Source organism: Electrophorus electricus, chromosome 7 (assembly GCF_041902795.1).
Source record: "Electrophorus electricus isolate QZ-2024a chromosome 7, ASM4190279v1, whole genome shotgun sequence".
Lineage (NCBI taxonomy): Eukaryota > Metazoa > Chordata > Actinopteri > Gymnotiformes > Gymnotidae > Electrophorus > Electrophorus electricus.
Window position 1 is genome coordinate 34,407,654 of NC_137503.1, and position 24,847 is coordinate 34,432,500.

The window sequence follows — 24,847 nt, forward strand, 5'->3', positions numbered from 1 at the left end:
CACTAACATTGGCTAACAATGACAACATTCTCTCTAGTCACACATGCACATTTTTCACAAATACCCCCCCCCCCCCCCCCACCGAAAAATAGTTAATAAAATTAAGATAGCATATCTAATGTTGAAGAATTTCAAAGCAAAATGTGGTTAATTGCTGCGACATTACCAAGCCTATTTCCATATTCATATCATATAACCATGGATTATTAAATACTGCCTACTCTCTCAAACTCCCATTGATTTAAATGTCACATTTGTATGCTATTTTGAATTTTTTGTATGGTATTTTGAGTGTTTTTAGTTAATTACATAAAATGTAAAACTTTATCATTTCAAACTGATGGAACTTTCTTTAAAAAATAAAGCCATATAGACAGTAAGGACAGTGTTATCTATAATAATGACCAAGAGAGTATCTCATTGTAAATTTAATAAATTAGGCCTGACAACACTCTATTTCTAACATTGTATACTTTGACTCCACATAGACATAGCTGTCCTGTATGTGTCTCTTCTGTGAAAGCAATAACTTAAGTTTGATAATACAGTGAACTTAAATGGTCTAATAAACAATTGATTATTGATAACTGATAATTGATCATGGGTAGCGCGGTGTGCTGATCGTTAGGACAGGTATTATGAAACTCCAAATCCACACACTGTCATTACTCAACAGCTGGGCTATTTTTCAATCCACCTACATGATTCAGCATTCAGCTTGCCTTGAAATCTGAACCTTTAAAATAACTAGGGCACTTTCAGTGCCTTGTGGCAGTCATGTTTCTTAGGGGACTTACCAAAGGATTCGAGTGCTGTTGCTTTTCTAAAAAAAGCAGATTAGTATATTTACTTTAGAAACTGTCCTAGACACGCACAGTTAAATTACGCATGATTCAACAGTGGGCTCATTTTCAGTTATGTTAGCACATGCTTGATTTCATGTATTAGCCCTACAGCTAATCTCATGGAAAACTAGACTTTTTATAACAGATTGCAGCTTAAAATGCATCTTAACAATAGTACCTTCCTATTAAATTTGTGCAGAATGAACAGTGTATAACATCTGCCTTGCTCCGCTCGGCTATTCAATGAAATCGGATGACATGCTACCTGTTTAAATGCTTCTTCATGTGCATTTGCACATATGTATTTGGATTTAATAACCAAGACAATAACTGGATCTTAAATCTATACACTTTGCCTATAAAATACATCTTTAGTTATCTGGAATATAGCTGTCCAACTCTTCATTTCTAAGGTTTGCAGCGCGTTTAGGATATACCCCCATACTCAGGCATGAATGAGAAGCGCAGTATAAGCAGCAGCCTTCTGACTCTTTAAGACTCAGCATTAGTTCTACTGCATTCACTAAATATCAACACATCCATGGGAATGTTTTCACTGCAACCCACTTAACAATAAAATATTATTAAGCAAAATATCCATTCCCTTCATGCTACAGCTTTAGAATGGACTACACTACAAGCTTCTTGGATCACTGTATTTTCCAATTTCTTCTTCCCCAGACGGCTTTGGCAGCTCGTCGGGTGAACCGGCATGAGAGCTGCACGGCTACAGATGCTCTACACTGCTCTGGGTAAAGGCTGCACGTTAAGAAGACGTTCTACACTACGGTCAGCAAGGCTGTCGTCTGCTGTTGAAGACCATCCTGCTGAAGAGAGGGTAGCCCACTTGGACCCCTCCTTGGACCTGTGAAGTGCTACATGACATCGCCCCCTACTGGACAGGACATGGTCTCCTTGTTTCACCATAAGCTCGGACACATCAACCATATCTCAGACGCTGGTCACATGGTCAGGGTTTTCCCTGACCTCGATGCACTCAAGCTCCTCCCTCTCCCGCTCCCGCTCTTTCCTCTTGGCTCGTTTCTTTTTCTTGTGCCTCTTCTTGGAAGGAGGGAAGAAAGTCAAAAACACCGGAAGGATGACGAAACAGTGCAGCACCGTGCAGCCGGTGGTGAGGAGAGAGCACTTGAACAGTGTGTAGGTCAAGTTTGAAGGCACAAAAAGCAGGGGCATTATCCCGATCACGAAGCATGAGGCATTCTGCAAAATGGCCGCGCCGTGCTCCTCGAGCGAGATCTTGATGCACTGTGTCCGGGTGTGCTCAGTGGCGAGTGTGAACGTGTAAAGATGCGGGGCACAGTGATCCATGGCAAAGTTGAGAGTATAAATAAGGCACAGAATAGAGATGCTGTCCATGTCTACATTCCAAAGCGTCATCAGGCCGAGGACACCCAACTCCACAGAGGTGACGGTCAAGATCAACCAGAAGTTCCCCAGGGGGTTGATGACAAGGAAGAAAGTGAGGATAAGGATGGTCAGGACACTGAAGCCTGAGGTGAGAATTGGGGAGACAACTGAAGAACTGTAGCGGTCCATGAATACGAAGGTGGGGTTGAAGACAATAAACTTGATGCTGTTTATGAGGGAGAGTGGTCTGAGTCTCTCCAGAAGTTCCACCACCTCCTCCCTGGTCTTCTCAGTGGTTCGGGCAACCAAGTACATCCTGGATGCAATGATGTCATACTCATCCCTATTTTTTGAGAAAATGATGTCCTCGGTAAAGTGCTGATACTCTGGGCTCTTCAGAAAAGAAGTCTTGAGAATGTTTGTAAAATCACTTTTGGTTGATGCACTGACATTTGTTACCTTCAAATAATTAAAGTAATTATCAATCCATGAAATCTTATTGAAACCCTGGCCTAGAGTCTTGAGGTGCTCCTGAACTGTAGAGTTCCAGTACTCAATGGGCTCATAGATGTAGAAGCCTATAACTGGGCTGTAGTTGCTGAATAATTTCTGCTGAGTCATGGCAAATGATACACTGGGTGAATTGCTGGCTAACAGATTTACTATATTGTAGCCATCACTGATTTGTAAACATCCCATGAAAGAAAAAGAGGCGTAAATTAAGTAGAGGATTACCACAAAGGGCTTGACGTATGTGTTGGTAATCCACTCTGTGTAATGCTCCCTCAGGAAGTGCTGAATGAAGTGGTTCTGGTATGGTCCACTGTCATGGTGTGTGGACAGATCGTGACCGTCACTCATCATGGTTTTGAACCATGTGGGCTGGCGGTCAAGGTACTCTACCGAAGGGATCTTACAGCAAAACACGCTGTGATAGCGGTTCTGCTCCAGCTGGCCAGCAAACACCAGGCAGGAGCCATAAAAGGAGAAGACGTAGAAGTAATTGACCAGGATGGCCACGCACATGCTCTGGCAGAACACCTTCACAGACTCGATGTTCGTGAAAGGACTGGCGCCCATGCCGAAGGTAATGATGTAGAGACAGCTGGTCATAGTGTAGCACACCATAACGTCAGCAAACGCATCAGCCACACGTTCTTTGAAGGGCAGGTTCTCTCTGGTCCTCCTCCAGCCAGCCAGGAGTTCAAACACCCCTTTAGTTCCATGACCTGAAAAGACATGCCAAGAAAGCCTAATTTTAGTTTCATTTATAGGACATGAATTGTACAGAGAAATAAACACACGCTTACATTGCAATAATCATTCATTGATTAATTAGGGCTGGAGTGAAAACCTTTATTCATAAAGGGTGGATGCATAACACATTCTTAACATCTTACTTTAGGATGCAGTCATGTATGTATTTGTGAAGGAGAAATTGCATATACACGCACAGAAATAGATATCCTACAATTTTCTCAAAATGGCATAGAACATAATTGTGTTATATTTATGTTTTGTACATTCTTTAGTGCCCTGTGCAGCAATGTATTAGGTGCTACAAATGAGTTATGTGCACACCCTGCATGTTATCTGATGTCCAAATTGACATCTTTGTGTTTGCCACAACAGATAAATTATTATATAGCAAGTATTTAAGTAATAATTACGATGGTTCTCATTTAATGCCTTACTGCTCCATTGCCACTTTATGGATGCTCTCTCTCTGTATGCAAGCTGTCATAGCCCCATGGACTTGTGATGGACAGCTGAAGCCCAGACACTGTGAATATAATTGCCTTTGAACATTTCAACTAAATTAAACACTCATCCATCTACCAAATATTTTGGGCTTAGCTCATCTTCCTGTTGCTCCTGACTGCTCAGAATGTCTACAAATCCTTTTTTTTTTCTTTAAGGCATCATAAATTTATGTTTTTCTGACACTGGGGAGAAAAGGCTAATTAAGTATAAAGGATTACGCCAATATAATGAGCCAGATGGAGTGACTACTTTCCCTAGGTTTTATTTAGTTGTACAAGACAATATTTGGTGTGAATGGTGTAAATTAATTTTAAAGGACAAAGAAGTCTTATGAAAATGCAAAGGGTGTTTTTATATATATATATATATATATATATATATATATATATATATATATATATATATATATATATATATATATATATATATATATAATTTATTTATTTATTTAAAGTGGTAAATTTGTGCCTTGTTTTCAGCTACATGATGCTCTATTAATCAATAGCTGACAGGTCCAGTATACAAATCCAACAGAGTAGTGCATAAACAGTGGTAGGCTAAAACCACCATGAAGACAAAACAAGCAAAACAAGTGGGCCAATCCAAAACCTCGTACATAGTAACCTAAGCAACGGTCATGAACACTCAGAAGTGCAATCTACAGGGTAGTGGCAAGACTTCACAAAGAGACTGAGTGAATTGAACCCATGCCTCCCCCAACAGGTGTCTCCCTAATGGAGCCTCCCTTGAAGACTAGGTGGTCAGGGTGGGCATGGTAGAAGTCATCAGTCAGGGAGGAGTTGAGGAAGTCAACTGCAAGCACCCAGAAATGCTCCTCCAGAATATACCCCTCTCAGTTCTCCAGACACTGAAATCACCCGACTCTGCACCTCGAATCCAACAGTGTCAAAGCTGCATAGACCAGGCCGCCATCAATGTCCAGCTGGGGAAGGCGGTGTGGCTCAGACTCGGATACCTCACCAGTTTGTTGTACCCTGAGATGGGCAGAACTCCCAGCTGTGTGTATCCACTGTACCAGATGAGCAGGCACATATGTGAGGTTGGCTGGACACTCTGGAGATGCTAATGCTGCTGTCCCTGGCATATTTCCTGCAGTATTTCCCATCTAACTGGCACCAAAACACACTGAAGGAGCAGAGTGGCCTTTGGTTCTGGGGTAGAGGTTGGCAGGTCTGATTGTCTTGAGCAGGCATCAGCACTGATGATTTTGCTGCCAGGATGATAGACAATAAACCTGAACCAAGTAAAAAAAAATAGAGCCCACCCTGCCCGCTGAGGAACCAATCTCTTGGCCAACTTCATGTATTCAAACTTTTTATGATCTTATGGTGACTAGGAATGGATGTATTACACCTTCCATCCAGTTTGAAGTGCATCCTTCATAGCGGCTCATAGAAGCTCCCTGATGTCAACATCATAATTGCACTCTGCAGTGGAATGTTTTTGTGTATAAAGTACAGATAGGAATAACTTCTCTAGCTGGCCATGATGCTGCAATAACTCTGCCCGTTTCTGAAGTGTCTGCCTCTGGCTGCTTAAGGGTGAGAGCAGTGCTGAACTTGGCCTCTAGTGCCTTGACTGCCCTTCTAGCTGATTCCCGAATAGCAAAAGTTTCTGGTGCTTTTTTTTCAAAAGGTTAGGATTCCTACTTAAACATCTACAGACATTTGTGAAGCCTAAATTGCCACAGTTCTCTGACTGTTTGTGCTGTGGCCATCGTGTTACTGCCTTGACTTTGTTGTCATCCCTCTCCATGCCATTGTCACAAATTATGTACTCCCAGAAAAGCAGTCCTTGCTTGTGAAATTCACGCTTCTCTAACTTGACGTACAACTGATTCTCTAGAAGACAGGACTCGGTGCACATGCTGCATATGTTCCTTTTTTGACTTATCAAAATGTCATCTATATAGTTTCTGACGAAGCTGTTCCACATGTCCCCTAGAATCTCCTTGAGTGGGGGCCACTTACCATTATGAATGGAAATCAGATTTTATGCACTATGAAGATCTGACCTGGTAAAAATTCGACACCTGAGGACATAGACGGTCAAACCCTGAGCCTGAGTTTCCCTTTCATATTCGTTTCATATCCCTTTCATATTCCTTCATAGACAGAGTATTCAGGAGAGTGGAAATCAAAGTTCTCATGGCTTTCTTTTGTAATGGCTCTAGAGGGAAGAATAAAACAGTCTGTAAAACACTGTATGCCCTACGAGGTGTGTTCTGCCTTTTCCCAAGTGAACCTACGGTTATGCCTGGCCAGCCAGGGATACCCTAACAAGATGGAGTTATTGGATGAGTGGGTAATAATGAATTCTATATCCTGTTTGCAAAACAGTTCTTTAGGAATGGGAATACTGATAAAGTTGAAATAAGTTTAAATGACTCTACAACTTTCCAATGGTCTTCCATCCAAGTCAATGAGATATAGGAGAGGCTGACAAAGGTGTTGAGGAAATTCTCAACTGGTGGGCTACAGTTTCGTCCAACAAATTACCAGCCGCTCCTGAGGCCACTAGCAATGAGGGGAAAGATGAGTGACCTATACAGCATTACAGTGTTCTTGGGTTTGTCGGTTGTGATGAGTTTTAGGGTCTCAGGCTCCTGTCAGATTGTCTCTCTTAATAGCCAGCTGCATATATCCAGCAGAGATTGCAGATCTCTGCCAGCTAATGCCTCCTGTAACCCTTTTCTTAACCTGCATCGGAGAGCTGTCTCCCATGCTAGTTTGTTCCAGCCACTCACTGCTGTCAGAATATAGACTTGCCTGGTGGATTTTTTTCCTGTTTGAGAATCATGAGCTGTTCGTCAACACCCTGATCAAACTTGGGATGATCGAACACTTCTCAAAAGAGACTCTAAAACTTAGAACAAGGCTGATTTAGCTTGGTTTGTTTACAATACAGAATAATGCCTCACCAGTCAGCAAAGAGAGAATTATGGTTATTTCTTTCTGAGTCTTACTATAGCAGCAGGGAGAAACATACAATCAGGCATACAATACAAGGTAGGCAAAGACAACAGAAACGCTAGGATTTGCAAACAAGGTAGATGCAAGACTTCGCAAAGAGACTTCGCAACAGAGGGACTTGCGCTCACTGGTGCTAACAGATAACAAGAGACAGGTGCAAATAATAGCGTGACAATGGGGGTGGGGGTGTTGAGAATTCTGTTGAGGCTGACCTCTGGTGGCCAGAGGTGGCATGGCCCGGAGCCAGTGTGACAGACATACCCAACAGGAAGCTATTCATTATTTAAGCATGACTACTTAAATTTGGATTGATAGCTAAAGACCTGGCTAATATATCTTATGGTGTGTTTATTTTTCATGTAAGCATTTCACAGCAGCCATCAATTTAAAAGTTTTCTCCAGGAGACAGCACCAATAATGTTCGATTCATTCAGTTCACCATATCATCAGTGTCCAGGAGCCCAGCTAATATATAAAGTGTCATTTAGACTCCACCTCAGGAAGAATAGCATCTGCAGAGGACTGGAGAACATTAGCATGAGTGGCGATGGGTTGAATTGACATACTCGACCAAGATTGCACAGGCACTCAAAGTCTGGCTCGATGCTTCATTATCGGCTGCTGGGAAAGTAACAATTTGGCTAAATACCTGAGCATCAAAGAAACACACATATGGAAGTTTCGCATTAAGATTCTACTGGCGGCCCAGTCTGTGCAGATTCTGTCGATGGCTTTGAAAAATAAGTCATGATTGCCTCAGACGCTAAATTTTAGCGCAGCATTCCTTACGTCAGAGCTGATGAGTGACTTCCTAGTTTTGGGGATATGTGAAATACGGATGGAGAATATAAACAGAACCTTTAGTGTGAAATATCAGTTTAAGACTGCGGGTCCCACCGTACATGACTGAAGGAATCACTCAGGGATGTTAATAGCCTGCAGTAGTCAAGCGCTAGTTACCGGCAAAAGAGATCCTTTTAAATTCACACACACACACACACACAAATAAATAATAATAAATAAATAATCCATAAAGTGTGAAAGAAACAGATCCGAATAACAGTAGCACTGAAGAGTGGGAAGACAGTGGTCAGCACTTGAAGCGAAAAGATATCCCCTGTGTATGTATTTTTGATCAATCTAGAGATTCATATTGGGCTGTTTTTTTTTTCTTTTTCTTTATTTTCTATTTTCTCTTTAATTTCAGTTTTCAAAAAATACTGAGCTAAGAAATGCTAAGAAATGGCTGTCATCACTGAACCCTATTGTGAAGGCAAGAAGTGAAATAAAGATTAATAGCAGAAAATAGCAATATGCAAATGCGAGTGAAAGCCTGTTCTTGAAATATCTCTGACAGAAATCTTGCGTCAAACCAGATCTGTCAAAGCATTTCTTCCCTTCACGAATGCAGATAAGATCGGGGACCTCGATATATTTATTAATGCCACAAAACCAGCAGAACAACTCTTGAACTGACTTACGCGACTGTTGTCAGCAATTGGGACGCTGCGCCAAATCACCCGGATTTCACGGCTATAAGCTAAAAGTATAGCTTGTCCTCCCGCAGCATATAAATACCAAGAGTTCGAAGTAGATCGTTACGGCGTTTGAAATGAAACTGATGTTTAGTCATTTCAGCAGTTTTCCCCGGGCCACTGGATTGCACAGTGGTGCCACAGGTACGCACCGCGCCCTCGGCAATGCGGCGGGCTGACCGAGCACACAGCGCCGGGCTCACAGGGGGAGAGAGGAATAACGAGCACCAGTTATTCCCTGACATTATCTAAATGGCTTAGCGCAACCCCAGTGTGCCTTCCATACATATTCTTCCTCCTACTCTTTTTTTTCAGAGGACACCCAGGGACATGATCCTAGACTGGAACATTCCCTTGCCGAGGCTGTTCAATATCGTGCTGGTGAAGAAGGGATGCTGCGCGCGGCAGACAGGTCGACAATCGGAGAGCTGTAGAGGGCGGAATTTGTCATAAGGTCTCCCGCGGACCATTCTAGGCTATATGTGGCGGGGAAAGAACAGCAGGAGATTCGAGCTCCAGTAAAGGGAGCTTCTGCCACCCCCCAACATACACGCACGTACGTTCCCCCAGCTCCAACAAACCATTAAACAAAATTACTGCTTTAAAACTTCAGCACAGAGCAAGAGGTAAACACATCCATCACCAATGAGAAAGCACTCCTGGATGGGATCCTAATATATAGCTCATAAAGCATGTCCATTTCCGACAAGTGATTTGGAAAAAAAAAAAGTTACATTTATTTGTATGCTTGCAGAAGACCGTTTTGACAGCTACTGGTAGCTGAATATATATGGGATGGTCACTGCATTGGGTGCACTCTTCTGTGATTATTGTGTTGTTTTTAAGTGCAATTTCTATTAAAGTGTGCCTTTGTGATTACATATGACAAAGATTAGAATGGCTTTACTGATTAGAACAGTTCTTGAATAAATATGCATAATTAAAGAATGTTTGCATGCATAAATGACAATGACATTACTGTGTTGATTTGAAAACCTGCATTTTTATAATGGTTTCTTCACAACTTCTGTAGCTGTTATCATTTGGGAATGCTTTTGATTTAAAGAAAGCCCTGAAACAGCAGAAGAGTGTGTTCTGTTATAACCTTGCGCATATGCCATATTTAGAGCAAACGTCCTCTTATCTTAATGTGGCACACATCACAAGCTCTCCAAGCTAATACCAACTGCAGAGGCTTAGGTGAATGAAAACCCAGCTCAACACAGTATACTACTACATGTAACACAGCACACTGCAAAGACACATTGCAATACAAAACAGTACAGAAAAACGCCACGTTACACAGCAGAAGTGAGCAGGGCACAACACATTGCAACAACTCAACTTGGCGCACCACTTCAAAAAACACCACCACGCCTCCATAGTAGAGAAACAAGCCCCTCAGAATCAGAGCAAAAAACACACAGCACAACGTAGCAGAACAAAAAAAGCTAAAAAACTCAGAACACAGCAAGCATGAGAAGTGATGCACAGTGGTTTGGTCTGCAGAAAGCTAATTCTCCTCCACACTGAGCCTGCAAAGTGCCTAATCTTTACTGTTGAGCAACAGCATAATCTGAGATAAAAGGGAATGGACTGACTCTGCTATTGCAGGAAGGAACACGTCAATCAGTCTCTTGGTCTTATAGTATATAGCACACTGCAAAACGCTTGTGTTGAAGAAGGCCACACACAGGACTGCTTATAGCAGGCCAGTCCATTGTCTGTTTGCTGTTAGAGTAAAAACACATAGCCATTTAAGATCAAATTCACTGTCCTTGTTATGCTCAAGCAGATTTTTTGGAATTTTCATGTACACTGACGTCGGACAATAATGGCAAGGAAATCAGGTCTATATATCTCTGGAACGTAATTAATATGGAACTCAATCACTGAGCAGTATAATTTGTAGGTGCATGTAGCCATTGCATTTCCCAACCAGGTATTAAATTGGCGAACAATAAAAATATAAAGTTAATTTCTTTTAATCAGTTGTCTTTAATTGTGAACCACTGTGAGTTTTAGTCCTTTTTGTGGCCATCTCTATGTGTGCTGAACATTTGGCATGCAGTTTGATGATTCTGTAAGGTTTCATTCATCGGTATGCAGCCCTGTTATTCTTAGAAATCCTAAGAGAAAACATGAGGTGCACAGACAGAGGGAAATAGAGACACAGAGAGAGAGGGAGAGAGAGAGAGAGAGGCAGAGAGAGGGAGAGAGAGGTGGTGAGAGAGAGAGAAAGAGAGAGAGAGATAGAGAGAGAGAGAGAGAGAGAGAGAGAGAGAGAGAGAGAGAGAGAGAGAGAGAGAGAGGTGAGAATAGTATAGGTACAAAAAACTCAAAAAGGCCCACCAAAAGATGACACAGTAAAATCATAAGGAGAAGTATAACATTGGTATGAAGCAAACTTTTAGGCTTTGGGCTTTGAAGCAGGTGGATTCCTCGAAGCGTTTTTTTTAAGTGTCAGTTCTATCCAACTTGCTAAAAGCCTTGCCATGTTTAGATCACCATTACTGTTACAGAGAGTGTTCAGAGATTGCTCCTCCATCAATACTAACTGCTAAAATCAGTTTTTGACAATAGTTGTTTGTATGTTCTCTGCAAGACTAACTTACATGTGACTCTGCTATCATATCAAGACTAACTAACCTATATGTGACTCTGCTATACTATCAAGATTAATCTACATGTGACTCTGCTATCATATCAAGACTAACCTACATGTGACTCTGCTATCATATCAAGACTAACTAACCTATATGTGACTCTGCTATCATATCAAGATTAACCTACATGTGACTCATAATATTCATATGTCATAATATTCCCATGGCTCATGGAGGGTTTAGAGCTATTTGCAGAAATGGCCAGAAACAGCAGAATGTACAGGAACATAAATGAGTATTAAAAGCCATCAATAAAACTGTTGTCATCACTCAACGCTGAAAGCAATTTAGCATCACTGCAAGAAAAAATATCTAGAACTAAACTGCAAAATCCCTGTCAGTGTTTGTACAGGCTTTCTCTTAGACCATTTTCTGTCCCATAAATTTGAAGAACTGCACTTGCTCTGTCATAAAGTTTCATGTAAGGGTAAATCATGCTACTGTCAGTGTATAGCACTGAGACCAGGGTCTCTGCTCCTAGCTCACATGCCTCCGCCCACACACTGAAACGGCCAGTTTGTCTCTCTGTGGTCACTCAGGCTTTACAGAGCAATTTGGGAGGAACTGGTCCTTTTGGGAAGATACTGAACAAAACCTGAGTAAAACCTGCTCATCACAAACATGTGCTCAGGTAGAAATCCAAGCACATTTTATGTAAATTGTCAGTGGTGGAATCATATACAGTTTTGCTCAGTACTGGTTAATGATGCAGATGACACAAACAGGAAAGTGTCTTAACAGGTTTATTTGTGGTTTCAGGAAAAAACTGGCGAGTTTGTTTGACCACCATATCAAAAAATATCTTCAAATGAAAGATGTTTGGGACAAATGAAAGATGCTGTATTTTGGATAAAAATGTTTTTACATCAGTTTATATTTTTTATTACCTTCAACTTCGGTAGCACATGATTATTATATAATTATATTAATGCTGTGTGTATGTGTTGTGCTCTTGTTTTGTCAGTCTTTGTCATGTATTACTCCTGTTTTGCATATCATAAGTGTGCTGTCTGTTGTCAGTCTTTACCCATAATGTGTCCTTGAGTTTCTAGAAAGGCACTAAAAAGGTCTAACAACAACAACAACAATAGTAATAATACATTGTTGTTACACAGTGATAATAATACATTACTATCATTGTTATTAATATTATTATTGTAATAACTCTAAAAAATATTTGTATTGCTTTCTGAGTATTAATTAATGTCTTATTATATCCTATAATAGCTATAATCATTCTACAAGAATAAAGTCTAAATTAAAAATAGCAATTGAATAACTTATTCTCATTCCTTTACCATGTATCAGGTTTACGAAGTATTGCTGTTATGCTTGAAGGATTTTTTTTCTTTTATCTTTATAGATGTCAGATATATGGGCCATGGATCTTGAATACACACCTGAATCTTTGCATATATAACATGATCACAATCACAGTACTGGTCCCCACCCAACAGCCCTTTCCCTGAACTTCAAAATGGAGCATTCGTCACCTCTGGGGAAAAAGCAGTACTTGAAACCTGCATGCTTTCGATCCTTAGTCCACCCTGACAATGGCAAATTACTTGGCCACTGGGCTTAATGGCATGTAATATGTAACGCTTCAAGGCGTTCATTATAACTGGCTCAACTCTAATCTCTTCCCGAGGTGCCTCTACCCAGCCTCGCAGCATAGCGGATGATCAATACCACTAGATGCAAGCGCAGGATATTCAGTCCACCAGCTCAGCCCCCATCATCTGTGGCTGGGTGAAGAACCCACCCCAGTGGGCCGGGAACACCGTCCTGCCGATCGTTTGGTTCTGCTGGCTGTTGAACATGGCACCCAGGCTCTGGCTCTCCCTGTGTGCCGCGAGCGTGTGGGCCACGAGCGGGCACGTCGCGCGGCATGTGGTGGGGGGATTAACGGGCAGAGCGGGTGAAGCAGGCAGGCGAAGGGCACATGCTGTTCCACTGACTGCGGCCTCTTATTGAGCTCGATCGATAGGAGCACTGTGGGGGGGAGTACTGCCACACACACAATCACCACACACACACGCACAATAACAATCATCACACACACGCACACACACATATACACTCACACGTACAGATATGCAACAATCACGAAACACATACACATGAGCAGGGATAATGATACACCCATACACACATGCACATGCACCGGCAGACTAATACTCAGGTATGCAGGCTCAGAGTCATGGGGGGATGAGTTGGTGATTCCAGTGACATTTGTATTACTCTTGTTAAATTCTGCCATGTCTGCAGCTAAAGGAAATCAAACCAAGCGCCACATGTGCCCATGATGTCAGAATTGTTACGTTTTTCTTTCACTGTGGGACACCAGAACACACAAACAAGCAGACGCACACACACACACACACACACACACACACACACACACACACACACACACACACACACACACACACACACACACATTATGTAACACATATTACCCACCCAGGTGCCACACAGACAGACAACTTAAGATGAGTGGTGTGCAGGAGGACTTTTGGTGGCTAGAGGTCTACTGGAGGAAAGTAACTGTTGTTTGGTGGAGACTTGGTAAGAACAGTGTTGTGCTGTGACACAACCATGTGACACTACCATGCTGGGATGCTAATGAGGCAGAATGATTAGCAACACAGCTTCACTTCAGCAACAGCTGATGACCTAGTCTGCCTGTCGGTCAGCACCCATGCCACAATACACAGGACGCACATTATCAAAGCGAATCTTCTAAATGGTTACATTTTCAAACACAATATTTGATCTTCAGATAGTAAATATGTAATAAAGAGCAATAGAAATAATGATTTCCCCTCTACCTTCAACAGTATGTGATGATTTTTCAAGATTAAAATAGGGGTTAAAATAGGAGTGCATCACCAAACATTTTGTATAGTCTGGGATGAAGCGGTGAATGCATAATCTGTCATTGATTTGCCATACTGTCATTTGTCCATTCAAGGCAGCACATCCACGTTCACGCTTGCAAGAAGTGATGCAGCCTTCAAGTGCATCTAAAAATAGGCACTCTGCATATGAGTCTGGATGAAAAGCACTCCCCTATTACTCCTTCCCGTCTCTTCCCCTGGATCGGAACACGCCCAGATGGACACACTACTACATGCCAGAGGGTCCAGCACAGATGGGTCTGTCCCCTGCTCTACCTCACCTGGTGCCCATGGTAATGGACTAATGAGTAGGGTAAGCAGAGTGTGGAAATCACCTTACTCTATTAAGATGGAAATCACCAGGATGTCCAACCTCTAACACTAGCTAATACCAATATTTTTTTTGACAATACTCAAAATGCAAATAAATGCTTGTAAAAATCTTCAGGTCTTAACATTGCAATCTGCTAAGATAGAATCCGTTTGACATGATCTGGATGGACATTTTACTGTCTCGGCCTCAAACAAAACGGTCTCATCCGTATTCGTCCGCCCACGTGAGCGGCATATCTCGGACGTGTCAGACAGCCGCCGCCTCCCAAGAAACATCTCGCCACATCACAAGATGCCCACGTCAAGTGTCAACATCCAGCTCGCCCGGCGGGACAAAAGCCGCCCCATCGGACGGGTCTCCCTCATTCAGCGCCGACGCAGACGCTCGGGAAGTTGAGCCTAGCTGCCTTTCTGCAAAGCGTTCAAAAAATAAAAAACCCAGTGGTCAGTCAGCAATAAATTACACCGGACTAGCCTCACGTTAAGCGTGAGGTCATAGTGGACACTGGAGACACAGTGGGAGCATTAAATCTACAGAAGACAAGCAGAAAGAAGATAGGTATTATGGCCATGACCAGGTTGTACAAGAGCATTATTTTACTATTCAGTGCTCACTTCTAAAGTGCTGGATTTAACTGTGGCAGTCCCACCGAAGTGCTTCATTACAGAGACTTTGTGATGAATGGACATACAGTTTATATAAATTCCTCGTGTTGAATGGATGTACGTGGTATATTAATTCCTGTGTGTGCTGGAACAGTGCAGTGATCAGTGTACAATTAGAGCATCTCTATTCAGAGCATAACTGAGATGGTGCAACCTGAATTTTAAATCAAATACCAAATAGGGAAAGTGACAAAAAAAGGCACTAAGTTCAAATCTAATTGGCTCAACAGATTCAAGAGTTCATGCGGATAACATCATAGGGGCAACCAAAAGCAGCCTAATTAGACAGAGGCTATTTATAGTTGGCTTTTCCTGAGCATAGCTGTTCAATGAAAAAAAACCCAAAACATTTCCAGCATATGGCATTTGCATCTGTAGTGCAAGTCTTCTAAGAGGAGGTAGTGACAGGCCTCTAATCAACTAACCTTCACTACAGCACAGGTGTGAGAAAGGCTGAGGATATTTGATTTACCATCCTGCGAGATGTTGGTGGGCACTGGGCCGGAGAGAATGTCAAACCGGTTTTCCCTTCATATCACTACAACAGTTGTTGTACATACTTATACAATGGCTTATCATTTCATGTGTTTTTAGGCACATTAAAAACTGCTTTGAGATTTGACATCAATAAGGACATCCAAACCTGTTTATTACATGCTAAAAAGCTTTCTAAGACAAAAACCTGTGTGGAATACAAAATATGGGGGAAAAAATGAAAATCTGTTTAGTTATTTCCTGTGGAGTTACACTGCACTGGAAGATATACAGGCTGTGAATTGCACATCATCACAGTCACTTAGGTAGTTAAAATTTCTGTTCTATTTGCCATAAAACAAATATAAAATGCCTCTAATCATCATCATCATCATCCTTTCTTTGTTTGTTTGTTTTTTGTTGCGTTCACAAACACAAGTCCACGGTGGGAAAGGTGCAGACCCATTTGACTGCTGAGAAAAACAATTACACCCTTCCCCCTTCTAAATTGCTCCTAACCCCCCGAGGAGTCGCGCTGCAATTAGCGCAATTCCACGCAGCAATTCGGCGCTGGCGGTGAGCGGAGCACCTACCCATTGAGAAGAAGGGAATCCCAAGCAGCGTGGCGTTGAACTTTCCGTCGGAGATGAAGAAGATCCCGGCGGCCGTGACGTTGGCGATGCAGATGGTGAGTACCCCCAGGAGCCCCAGGAACGGCTTGCTGCGCAGGCAATCGCGCATGGAGCTGGAGACGGTGGCGGTCAGCAGCACCAGCACTAGGCCCACCAGTACCTCACCCTTGGCCAGCGCGCCCGCCCCGTGGAAGTCCCGCCACAGGCTAAGGGAGCTGAGCGACTGCACGTGCAGGTCTGTGCTGCCCGTGGCCAGGCGGCCCGCCAGCTCCCCGAACTCCCTCTCCCACTGCTCGGCAATGGCGTCCTGGACCACGCCGCCCAGGTCGCGGAGGTAGTAGGTGATCTGGATGGCACGGGCAGACTTTACCTGCTGTTCTCGGCTGTGAGGGGACAGGACCACACTGCCCAGCTGGTGGCCAATGAAGGCCACTCTGCCATCCTGGAAACAAGACAAATCCCGTGTGAGGTACAGGTTACAATACGGGTCATCCCAGAATGTTAACGGACAATTATGTTTTAATTAATAACTATTAACAAACAAAAGACAGAATGGGCCAAGTCTCACAATGCAAGTAACATTATGCTAATTAATCCTCACTGTTTTCCATTGTCGCATTTTTTTTGTTTGAGTTAGTCCTTCAACACAGACATTTTAAACCCTTTGGGAAAGAAAATGTTGTGAGTCAGATGGCAAAGGTCTCGCTGTGATATATGGCTATAGTTTTGGAAGACCTATGGTTTTGGAAGACATGTGGTTATTTAAAATATGGGATGCACACAAAAATGTGTGAGAAGGTTAAATAGCTTTTGCACTTACAACATCTGAGGTATGCCAAAGATAGATGACGAATATCTCATGCTGTGATGGATAATGTAGGTTGCCAGCCTGAGCTTCACAACAACACCACAGGCACTTCAAGTGACTAGTGGACACATGCTGCAAACAGCGCCTCACATGATTCTGAAGGTCTATACCGCAACCAGTGAAAAGCTCATTTAATGACCAAAATGCATATCGTAATGGAAAATATTCTGCTCTTTGATAACAGTGATGACAGTGTTTTCTGGTGTACAGGAAACTCACTGCTAGTGGTTGTCAATATCACAGTCCAGTGTACATCACCAAGTCATTCATGTATTTTGCTTTGTCTCCAATGGACAGATTCTATTCACTTATTTCTCGGGGAATTCTTCACCTATTTTTGCTACATCTATACATCACATCTTTATATGACTGTGAGCTCAAAACCCCAGCAGCACATCCCATCTGCAGCCCAGAGAGCTCAGAGGTCGAGCTAGGGAGACTTTGCGTGACAGAATGAGGATTTAACCATAACCAGTGAGCTTTAAAGCAAGCAGGCCCACAACAAATACTAGAAGTGTCCATGAGAGTGATAAGCAAGGCCTGCCCCCACCCAAGCAATCAAAAGCAACGCTGTCACCTCATCCTCAGCCAGCGCTTAGAAGGTTGGAAAAGCCCCCTTGAATGGTTATGCAGTTTTGTAAACTGAAGGGGAATCGGAAGGTTTTCAGGGACACCTACAATTAACACGTAAGGCGGGCAGGTGGCAACCGCTTCTGAAATGTCCTGGAGGTAGCAACGCCGCTTTAGCACCTTCTGGTAAAGGGAATCTCGGCACGAACGTAAATAGATCTGACTTCAGAAGTCACGATGACAGTCTCATTCAGACGCATTCCTTTCCCTAAGGGGGCGAGTCGTGATGTCAAATTGCAGTACAATGTTTGGATCTCAGTGGTTTTATTACCGTGACTCTCCGGTCATAACATTCGAAAAATAGCTTTCATGTACAAAAACAAAAATAAAACAATCATATTATGTAGTAAGGGAAATACATTTTAAAAAACGTTAGTTACAGTGTGTGCGTAAAATATATGCATCAGTTTCAAAACGTGCTGCATAAAACTTGAGTTCATGAAACACGACTTTAAGATTCAGGGCAGAGAAGACACATTAGAGGCACCACGTTCAGGCAATAGCCAGGACGTATGTTGCTAACAAAATAAGTAGCACCAAGTGAACTATGGCAGTCTAAGAGTGCCACAGCAAACGCAGCCTACGTGAAGAGAGTCATAGCGCGTCCGCTGTGCTTCCCCGACTGCAGTGCAGAACTGTGCAACTCATTCATAACCTGCCCAGGCTAGGACCACACACGCAGCGGAATCTAGCCATGGTTACCAGGGCTTTCCCGGTAAGAGAGGGTACCACGCTACCGACATGAGATGCGTCGTGCACGTCTGCGCACTTGTCGTGCCGTGGGCTATAGAGTGGCCGTGTTGCAGTTTCATTGTTACATATAACCAAGGTGATTCGGTCGGGCTAACGATCACGCTCTGTTGGCCGTGGCGCGTTCTCTTAAACACACACAATTCTCCGAAACGGTAATTGTTGCTTCTGCAGCAAACACCGTATGAAGGAAAATGTTTAAAAAGCAAGTCTCCCGCTTACCTTTAACGTCGTATTTGGATAGCTCACTGACACCTTAGAAAAAGTGCCATTGGAAAGTATAGCGGAGCGAATGTCTTCAAATATTGTAATTATGTCATCCAGAACGCAACGCTTATCCCGGTGGCTCAGGACACAGAGATGCGCGAAACTGTAATTGAACCCTTTGTGATTGACCCGCAAATCCAGAACCTTCTTGTGCACCTGAAGGACCTGCTCTGCCAGCTCCAGTATATTTCCCCCGGATTTCGCCAGCAGGATGAGCCTGCCATATCTACCGGGAGTGTGCAGGTCCGAGTACAGCTTGTGTTTCGACTGGTCGATGGGGAAAAGGCTGTTCGCGAGACTCCGCTCGATTTTAGCGAGGCTGTGCGTCGGGGCAACCAGTATCTCAAGGTCCGTTTCTGGCTTAAACCTGCTGAGCACCGTGGATCCGAAAATGATCGTTAGGACTGCGGGGACAGTGAGGAAAAAAACCGGATGCCTACTAACAAACAAGCCCAACCAGTAGAAAGAAGCTTTCAGTCCTCTGTGTATCACTTGTCGCAGCATTCTCTTCCAGATACTGCTCGCAGATGCCCCGTTTCTTCCTAAGAAGCACATGTGACACGTGTCTCCGCTGCCTAGGTTAGTCAATCCGTATGAAAACACTCTATACCTGTTAAGCACTGCAGCAAATTGCAACGAGACAGTCAGATATTGATCACCCGCGCCTTTTTTTGTTTCATCTCAAGCCATCCCTCCCCCCCCCCGTGCAAAGCGGCGATCTGTGACTCTGTCTCCCGTTCCTGCTGCAGAGGCAGGCAGCCGCCGCGGTCGGATGTGCATGTGTGCCTGATTGGAACTACACTATCTGTGGCGCCGGATTTATGAACTGGAATGTAACCATGTGCTGCGGTTCAAAACGACGGGACCGGGGACACGTTGACGCCAGGTTATTTTAGGATCACGCGTGACGGAAAGCTATAAAACCCCGCTGGTGAATTGCACTTATTCAAATGGCTCTTGATTACTAATGAATGAGGTATTCATATTATATTGTGCTCAGGGCTGTAACCGCACACACTAGGCCGGATAGACAACATGCGGTAGAGACTAATTTTAAAAGGACATTTATTGCACGATCCAAATGACAAAACGAGTGAGGAAAAAGTCTTTGGAGTTTGTTCTTGAAGTGATTTGACGGCTTTTGAAGTGTCCGATTGGAGAGGAATGTTTTCATAACTACCAATATTCACCTTCTGAGTGTTTCTGGAAGATTTAAGAATTCAGTTTTCTGGCTACAAATAAATCTAGGATACATACTGCCTAAATATATTAACATACCTTTAAAATGAAAACAGGGTTTAAAAGTCAACCCTAAGTATGTAATTTAATGTAATTCACATGCAATGATATAATTGACAATTCTGGTCTTTGTGATGCTCTTAGATACTGAGGTATGCATTTTGAAGTCTTGTATGGTGCATTAGAGTTTAATAAGAGCTACAAGTGTAGGATTTAATGTTCTGTTATGCACCAACACTGTGTACTGTATCCATGGCACTAATATGCATGTGCATATGGCAGTAATCTGCCATATAGGGTTACTACTGCGTAGAACTACGATTTATGATTCCTAACAGAACTTCTGAAATAAAATTGTTTCTCTTTATAACCTCAAAACACAAATAGTTCATTATTATTATTATTATTATTATTATTATTATTATTATGTAGATGAGCATATGAACAACTTTGTCAGTATTTCAATTTGAAACCCTACACCAGAAGCTCCATGAATCCAGGAGGTGATGCTTTCCCAATTGAGCACATATTGAAAGTGCTCTCTAAATTGCTATAATTGATTCTTGCAAAATCTGCAGTGCTAGATTAACTTCTGGAGAAATTACCTAAACCTATTTCAACTCTGTAGGAGTAACTGCTTCTCTCTGTGATGAGCTAAACTGGTGATTTTACTGTGTATTTTACAGAGAGGCTCTATTATCAAACACTTCAACTGGCCTCTCAAATGCAAACGGAAATTAAGTGCTCTTATGAAGTCAGAGTTGAACTAAAGGGAATGTGCCTACTGCATTTTAAGAGAAATGGTAAATGGAAACTATCTAGCAATTTCTGCTATACCACTTATTTAATATGATTTTAATTGTCACTGCACATTCAGGAGCTGAAGTGTGAAAGCCAAGAATTGTTTTGAAATCTGCAACAGTGCATCAGTCATGTGCAAGAATCCATAATGTGCAAATACAGATGACAGCATAATGAAAAAAAATCCCATTGCACACACAAAGCTAGAGAGACAGGCCATAATCAGGTTAACCAACAGCATTTTGGGGCACTGGTGGTGTTATGCCTAAGCAGTACATTACAGGTGTACAGAGATTAACACACACCTGGAAAAATGACTGCAATGCTGAGGTGTGATCTATGGATACACGGAGCTGAAATCCCAGTGGAGCCATTTGCTCTGGTTGGGTAGCCCACGGCAACTGGTCACACAGACTGCAGGGTTCTCCCTTCTCATACTGTTGCCTGTACTACTACTACTACTACTACTAATAATAATAATAATAATAATAATAATAATAATAATTACTACTACTACTACTACTACTACTACTACTACTACTAATAATAATAATAATAATAATTACTACTACTACTACTACTACTAATAATAATAATAATAATTATTATTATTATTATTATTATTACTACTACTACTAATAATAATAATAATAATAATAATAACAATAATTACTACTACTACTACTACTACTAATAATAATAATAATAATAATAATAATAATTACTACTACTACTACTAATAATAATAATACTACTACTACTAATAATAATAATAATAATAATAATAATAATTACTACTACTACTACTACTACTACTACTAATAATAATAATAATAATAATAATAATAATGTTAGACTTATATAACACATTTAATATACCCAAGGTTGCTTTACAATAAAAAAAATAAAAGTAGCAGTTAAGAAGGAGCGAATGTATTCTGACAAAATATATTTACGAAGGTTTTAAGATGTGCCTTATATGTAGATAGACATGGGCAAGTATGAATAGATGTAGGGAAGGAGTTCTAGGGGTAGGGGCAGCAACATATAAAGGTCTACCACCCACAGTGGACAGCCTGTACCTGGAGATGGCTAGCAGATCAGAATCAGAGGAGCTTAGTTTGCAAAATGGGATGTATGAAGAAGTAGAAGTTCAGAAAGACAGGTAGGTACAGTGTTTTGAAAGCTAACAGCAGGATTTTATAGTGCATACACTCTGAAACTGGTAACCAGTATACCTGGTAAAGAATGGGCATAATGTAAACAGATTTCTTAGTGGGTACAAGGACTCTGGCTGCAGACCTTTAAATGTACTGAACAAGCAAGGAGATTTAGAAGGTAAACCACAGAGCATCCGGGGCAGTGGTAGGTCAGTGGTACTCGACTTGTAATCGGAAGATTGCCAGTTCAAGCCCCACCACTCTTGGGCCCCTGAGGCCCTTAACCCTCAATTACTCAAGTGGTATTTAGCCATGATTGTAAGTTGCTTTGTATAAAAGCATCAGCTAAATGCAGTAAATGTAAATAGAACAGAGTTGCAGTAGTTTAACCTGGATGTGCTGAAGGTGTGCACCAGGATCTCAGCATCTTTAGGGAAAGTGTAGGATGGAGTCAAGCAATATTGTTAAGATGGAAAAAAAAAACACAGTCTAGGTCAAAGATTTTATATGTGGGTCAAGGGTGAACTAGGGTCAGAGGACATGAAGGTTTTAAACAACAACAGAAGGACTGACTGGAGTATCATCAACAGCAAGTAGGTGGTCAGAATCGGCTGAAATGGCTGACTTGTTAATAATAATTTTAAATTCAGCATTTCATAAATAAGTATAAATTCAGCATTTCATTTTAGAAAGTTTGTGCTCAATTAGTACATTAACTACCAAACACAAGAAACCAGCATGAGAGATGGAAATGATTGTGTGTGACTGATGTTAAGATTTGAATATAATCAGCATAGCATTGAAAATTTAGTCCATGACAAGGGATAATGTTTCTAAGGGGCAGAATGTAAATGATAAATAACAAAGAGCTGAGAACAGAGCCTTGGGGCACACCCTGAGCAACAGGAGCAGTGTTAGAATTGTTTCTTCTCAATGAATACGAATTGACACCTATCTGTTAAATAGGATCTGATCCAGGATAGCGCTATATCAGGAAAGTCAAACGTACAGAGTCTTGAAATGAAATAATTATCACTGACTGTATCAAAAGCTGCACTAAGGTCAAGAATAGGAATAATACATTCAGAACCAGATCAGAGAGAAAGAGATCATTTAGAACACAGGCAAGAGCTGCCACAATACTGTGATAGGGGCATAATCCTGACTGAAAAGTTTCGAAAAGGTTTGGAGTTCAGAAATTCTTGCAACTGGGAGGCAACAACCCTCTCTAGAGAGCTCTTTAGAGACCATAGACAGGTTAGAAATAGGCCTAAAACTTTACATGACTGAAACATCAAGGCTGGTTTCTTGATAATATGGATGTTTTCAGAGCACAAGGAGCATGACCAGATGCAGATGAGGGATTAATGAGATGGGAGATGGGAGTCTCTAATGGTGAGGTGTGGGCAGGGTCACGTTGGCATGGTGATGGTTTAAATTTGGAAATTACCTCAGAGATGCAGTCAGGCTCAACATAATGTGTTATCCTGTCAGTCACCTGCAGAGTTAGCAAGGCAGAGCTTAGCGTCCTCCTCTGAGCATGGCGCTGTAAATGGATGGAGTCAGCGCGAATCGACTGTGTTAGACAGCCAGCATTAGCTCGCAAGATTTGAGACCTGCAGATGGTGGAAATATATAAAAAGCAAAAGTACATCAGCAATAATATATCCAATATTGCCTTGCAATTTTTCTGTCATTTGATTGCTTCATTAGTAAATAATGCTTTACTCCGTGGTGCAGTGACTAGTGCATAGTGGACAAATGGTATATTTGGGAACAATATAAAGGATTGGATCCTTTAATGATTTGAGGAACTTATGAACCACTGCATTTTATAGTTTTCTTAGTGTGTACACATGTGTAGGGCACCATGCTGTTTTGACTGACATACTGGCTTCTGGCAGGGGGATTTTGGTTTCAGGTGTAAATCCCACGGAACCATTCAGAATGCAAAAGTGTTTACATAATTGCATTATTATATCTAAACACTTACACTTAGGTCAGCCCCATCAAGAACCTGCTTTTTCAGAAGGGTGTGATGAGAAAAATGCAAACAAACAAACAAGAGTTTCTCTCTGGAAACTCTGGAAGTCACTATACTGACGTGGACATTAAAAACTCTTTAATGCCCCCTGTTTTGATATAGTGTGTGCTATTGACGTTTTTGTCCTAGACACTTCCTCATTCTGTTTATCATTTCTTATTTGCGTTTTGTGTACTATTTTAATAGAATTTCCTCATGAAAGTAATTTTCCACACCACTGGTCTCATAGCACCAGACAACGATGGTAAGGGAGCCAGCCTGTGTCTTGAGCAGAGCCATGGTGACCAATCGTTCGACACCAACAGGATGGGTGCTGCTGTGTTTACAACCGAGCTCTGCGATTGGTAGGAAGAACTGTCAGTTAAATGTCTTGGGCCTGACTGTGGTCTAAATGGATGGAATCAATGTAGAGCATCAGTTCTCATAAAAGCAAGAAATGTTAATGGTGGCCTATAAGAAGCAGAGGGTTTATGAATGGCTTAGACCCCTCCTTCGTGACATGTAAAAGTGACATAGCAGAAATCTACACCTACCACCACCGGAAATCTACCCCCCAACCCCTTCCACTGACAGAAATCTAACACCCCCCCCCCCCCCCCGAACCCCTACCACCGACAGTCTGTCTTAATGAGTGTACAGTGAAGAATTCTACTGATTAGTGTGCCTCATCCCCCCTACTAAGCATCTACTCCTAGTCTTGGTAAGATAATTCAACTCAAATTGAGATTTATTACATCTCCATCCATGATTCCTCCACCCATAACTGTTCATGGTACTTCAACAGCGCATTATAAAATCTATTTCATGAGAAATTGCACATGTAACATGCATCTTTGAAATGTTTGGTTGGTGCTGTGAACGTGCTTTGAGGCTTTGCATAGTCAGCATAAGGTGCAGGTGAGAGTACACAGT

The 24,847-nt window shown here is 42.0% G+C and overlaps 1 protein-coding gene across 2 annotated transcripts; it reads right to left on the bottom strand.

Annotated features, from left to right (window-relative positions):
- Nucleotides 1–415: 415 nt before the first annotated feature.
- Nucleotides 416–23,958, bottom strand: ptchd4 (patched domain containing 4). Of its 2 annotated transcripts, none has more exons than XM_081718327.1 (3): nucleotides 23,342–23,958; nucleotides 16,138–16,618; nucleotides 416–3,442 (listed from the first exon to the last, which is right to left on the bottom strand). In XM_081718327.1, exons 1-3 carry the CDS (start codon nucleotides 23,543–23,545, stop codon nucleotides 1,797–1,799), a joined length of 2,331 nt encoding a protein of 776 aa, XP_081574453.1. In that variant the 5' UTR covers nucleotides 23,546–23,958; the 3' UTR covers nucleotides 416–1,796. The 2 variants fall into 2 exon arrangements, with proteins under 2 accessions (XP_081574453.1, XP_026884009.2); XM_027028208.2 differs by lacking the exon at nucleotides 23,342–23,958 and adding an exon at nucleotides 18,647–20,279.
- Between the last annotated feature and the right edge of the window lie 889 nt (nucleotides 23,959–24,847).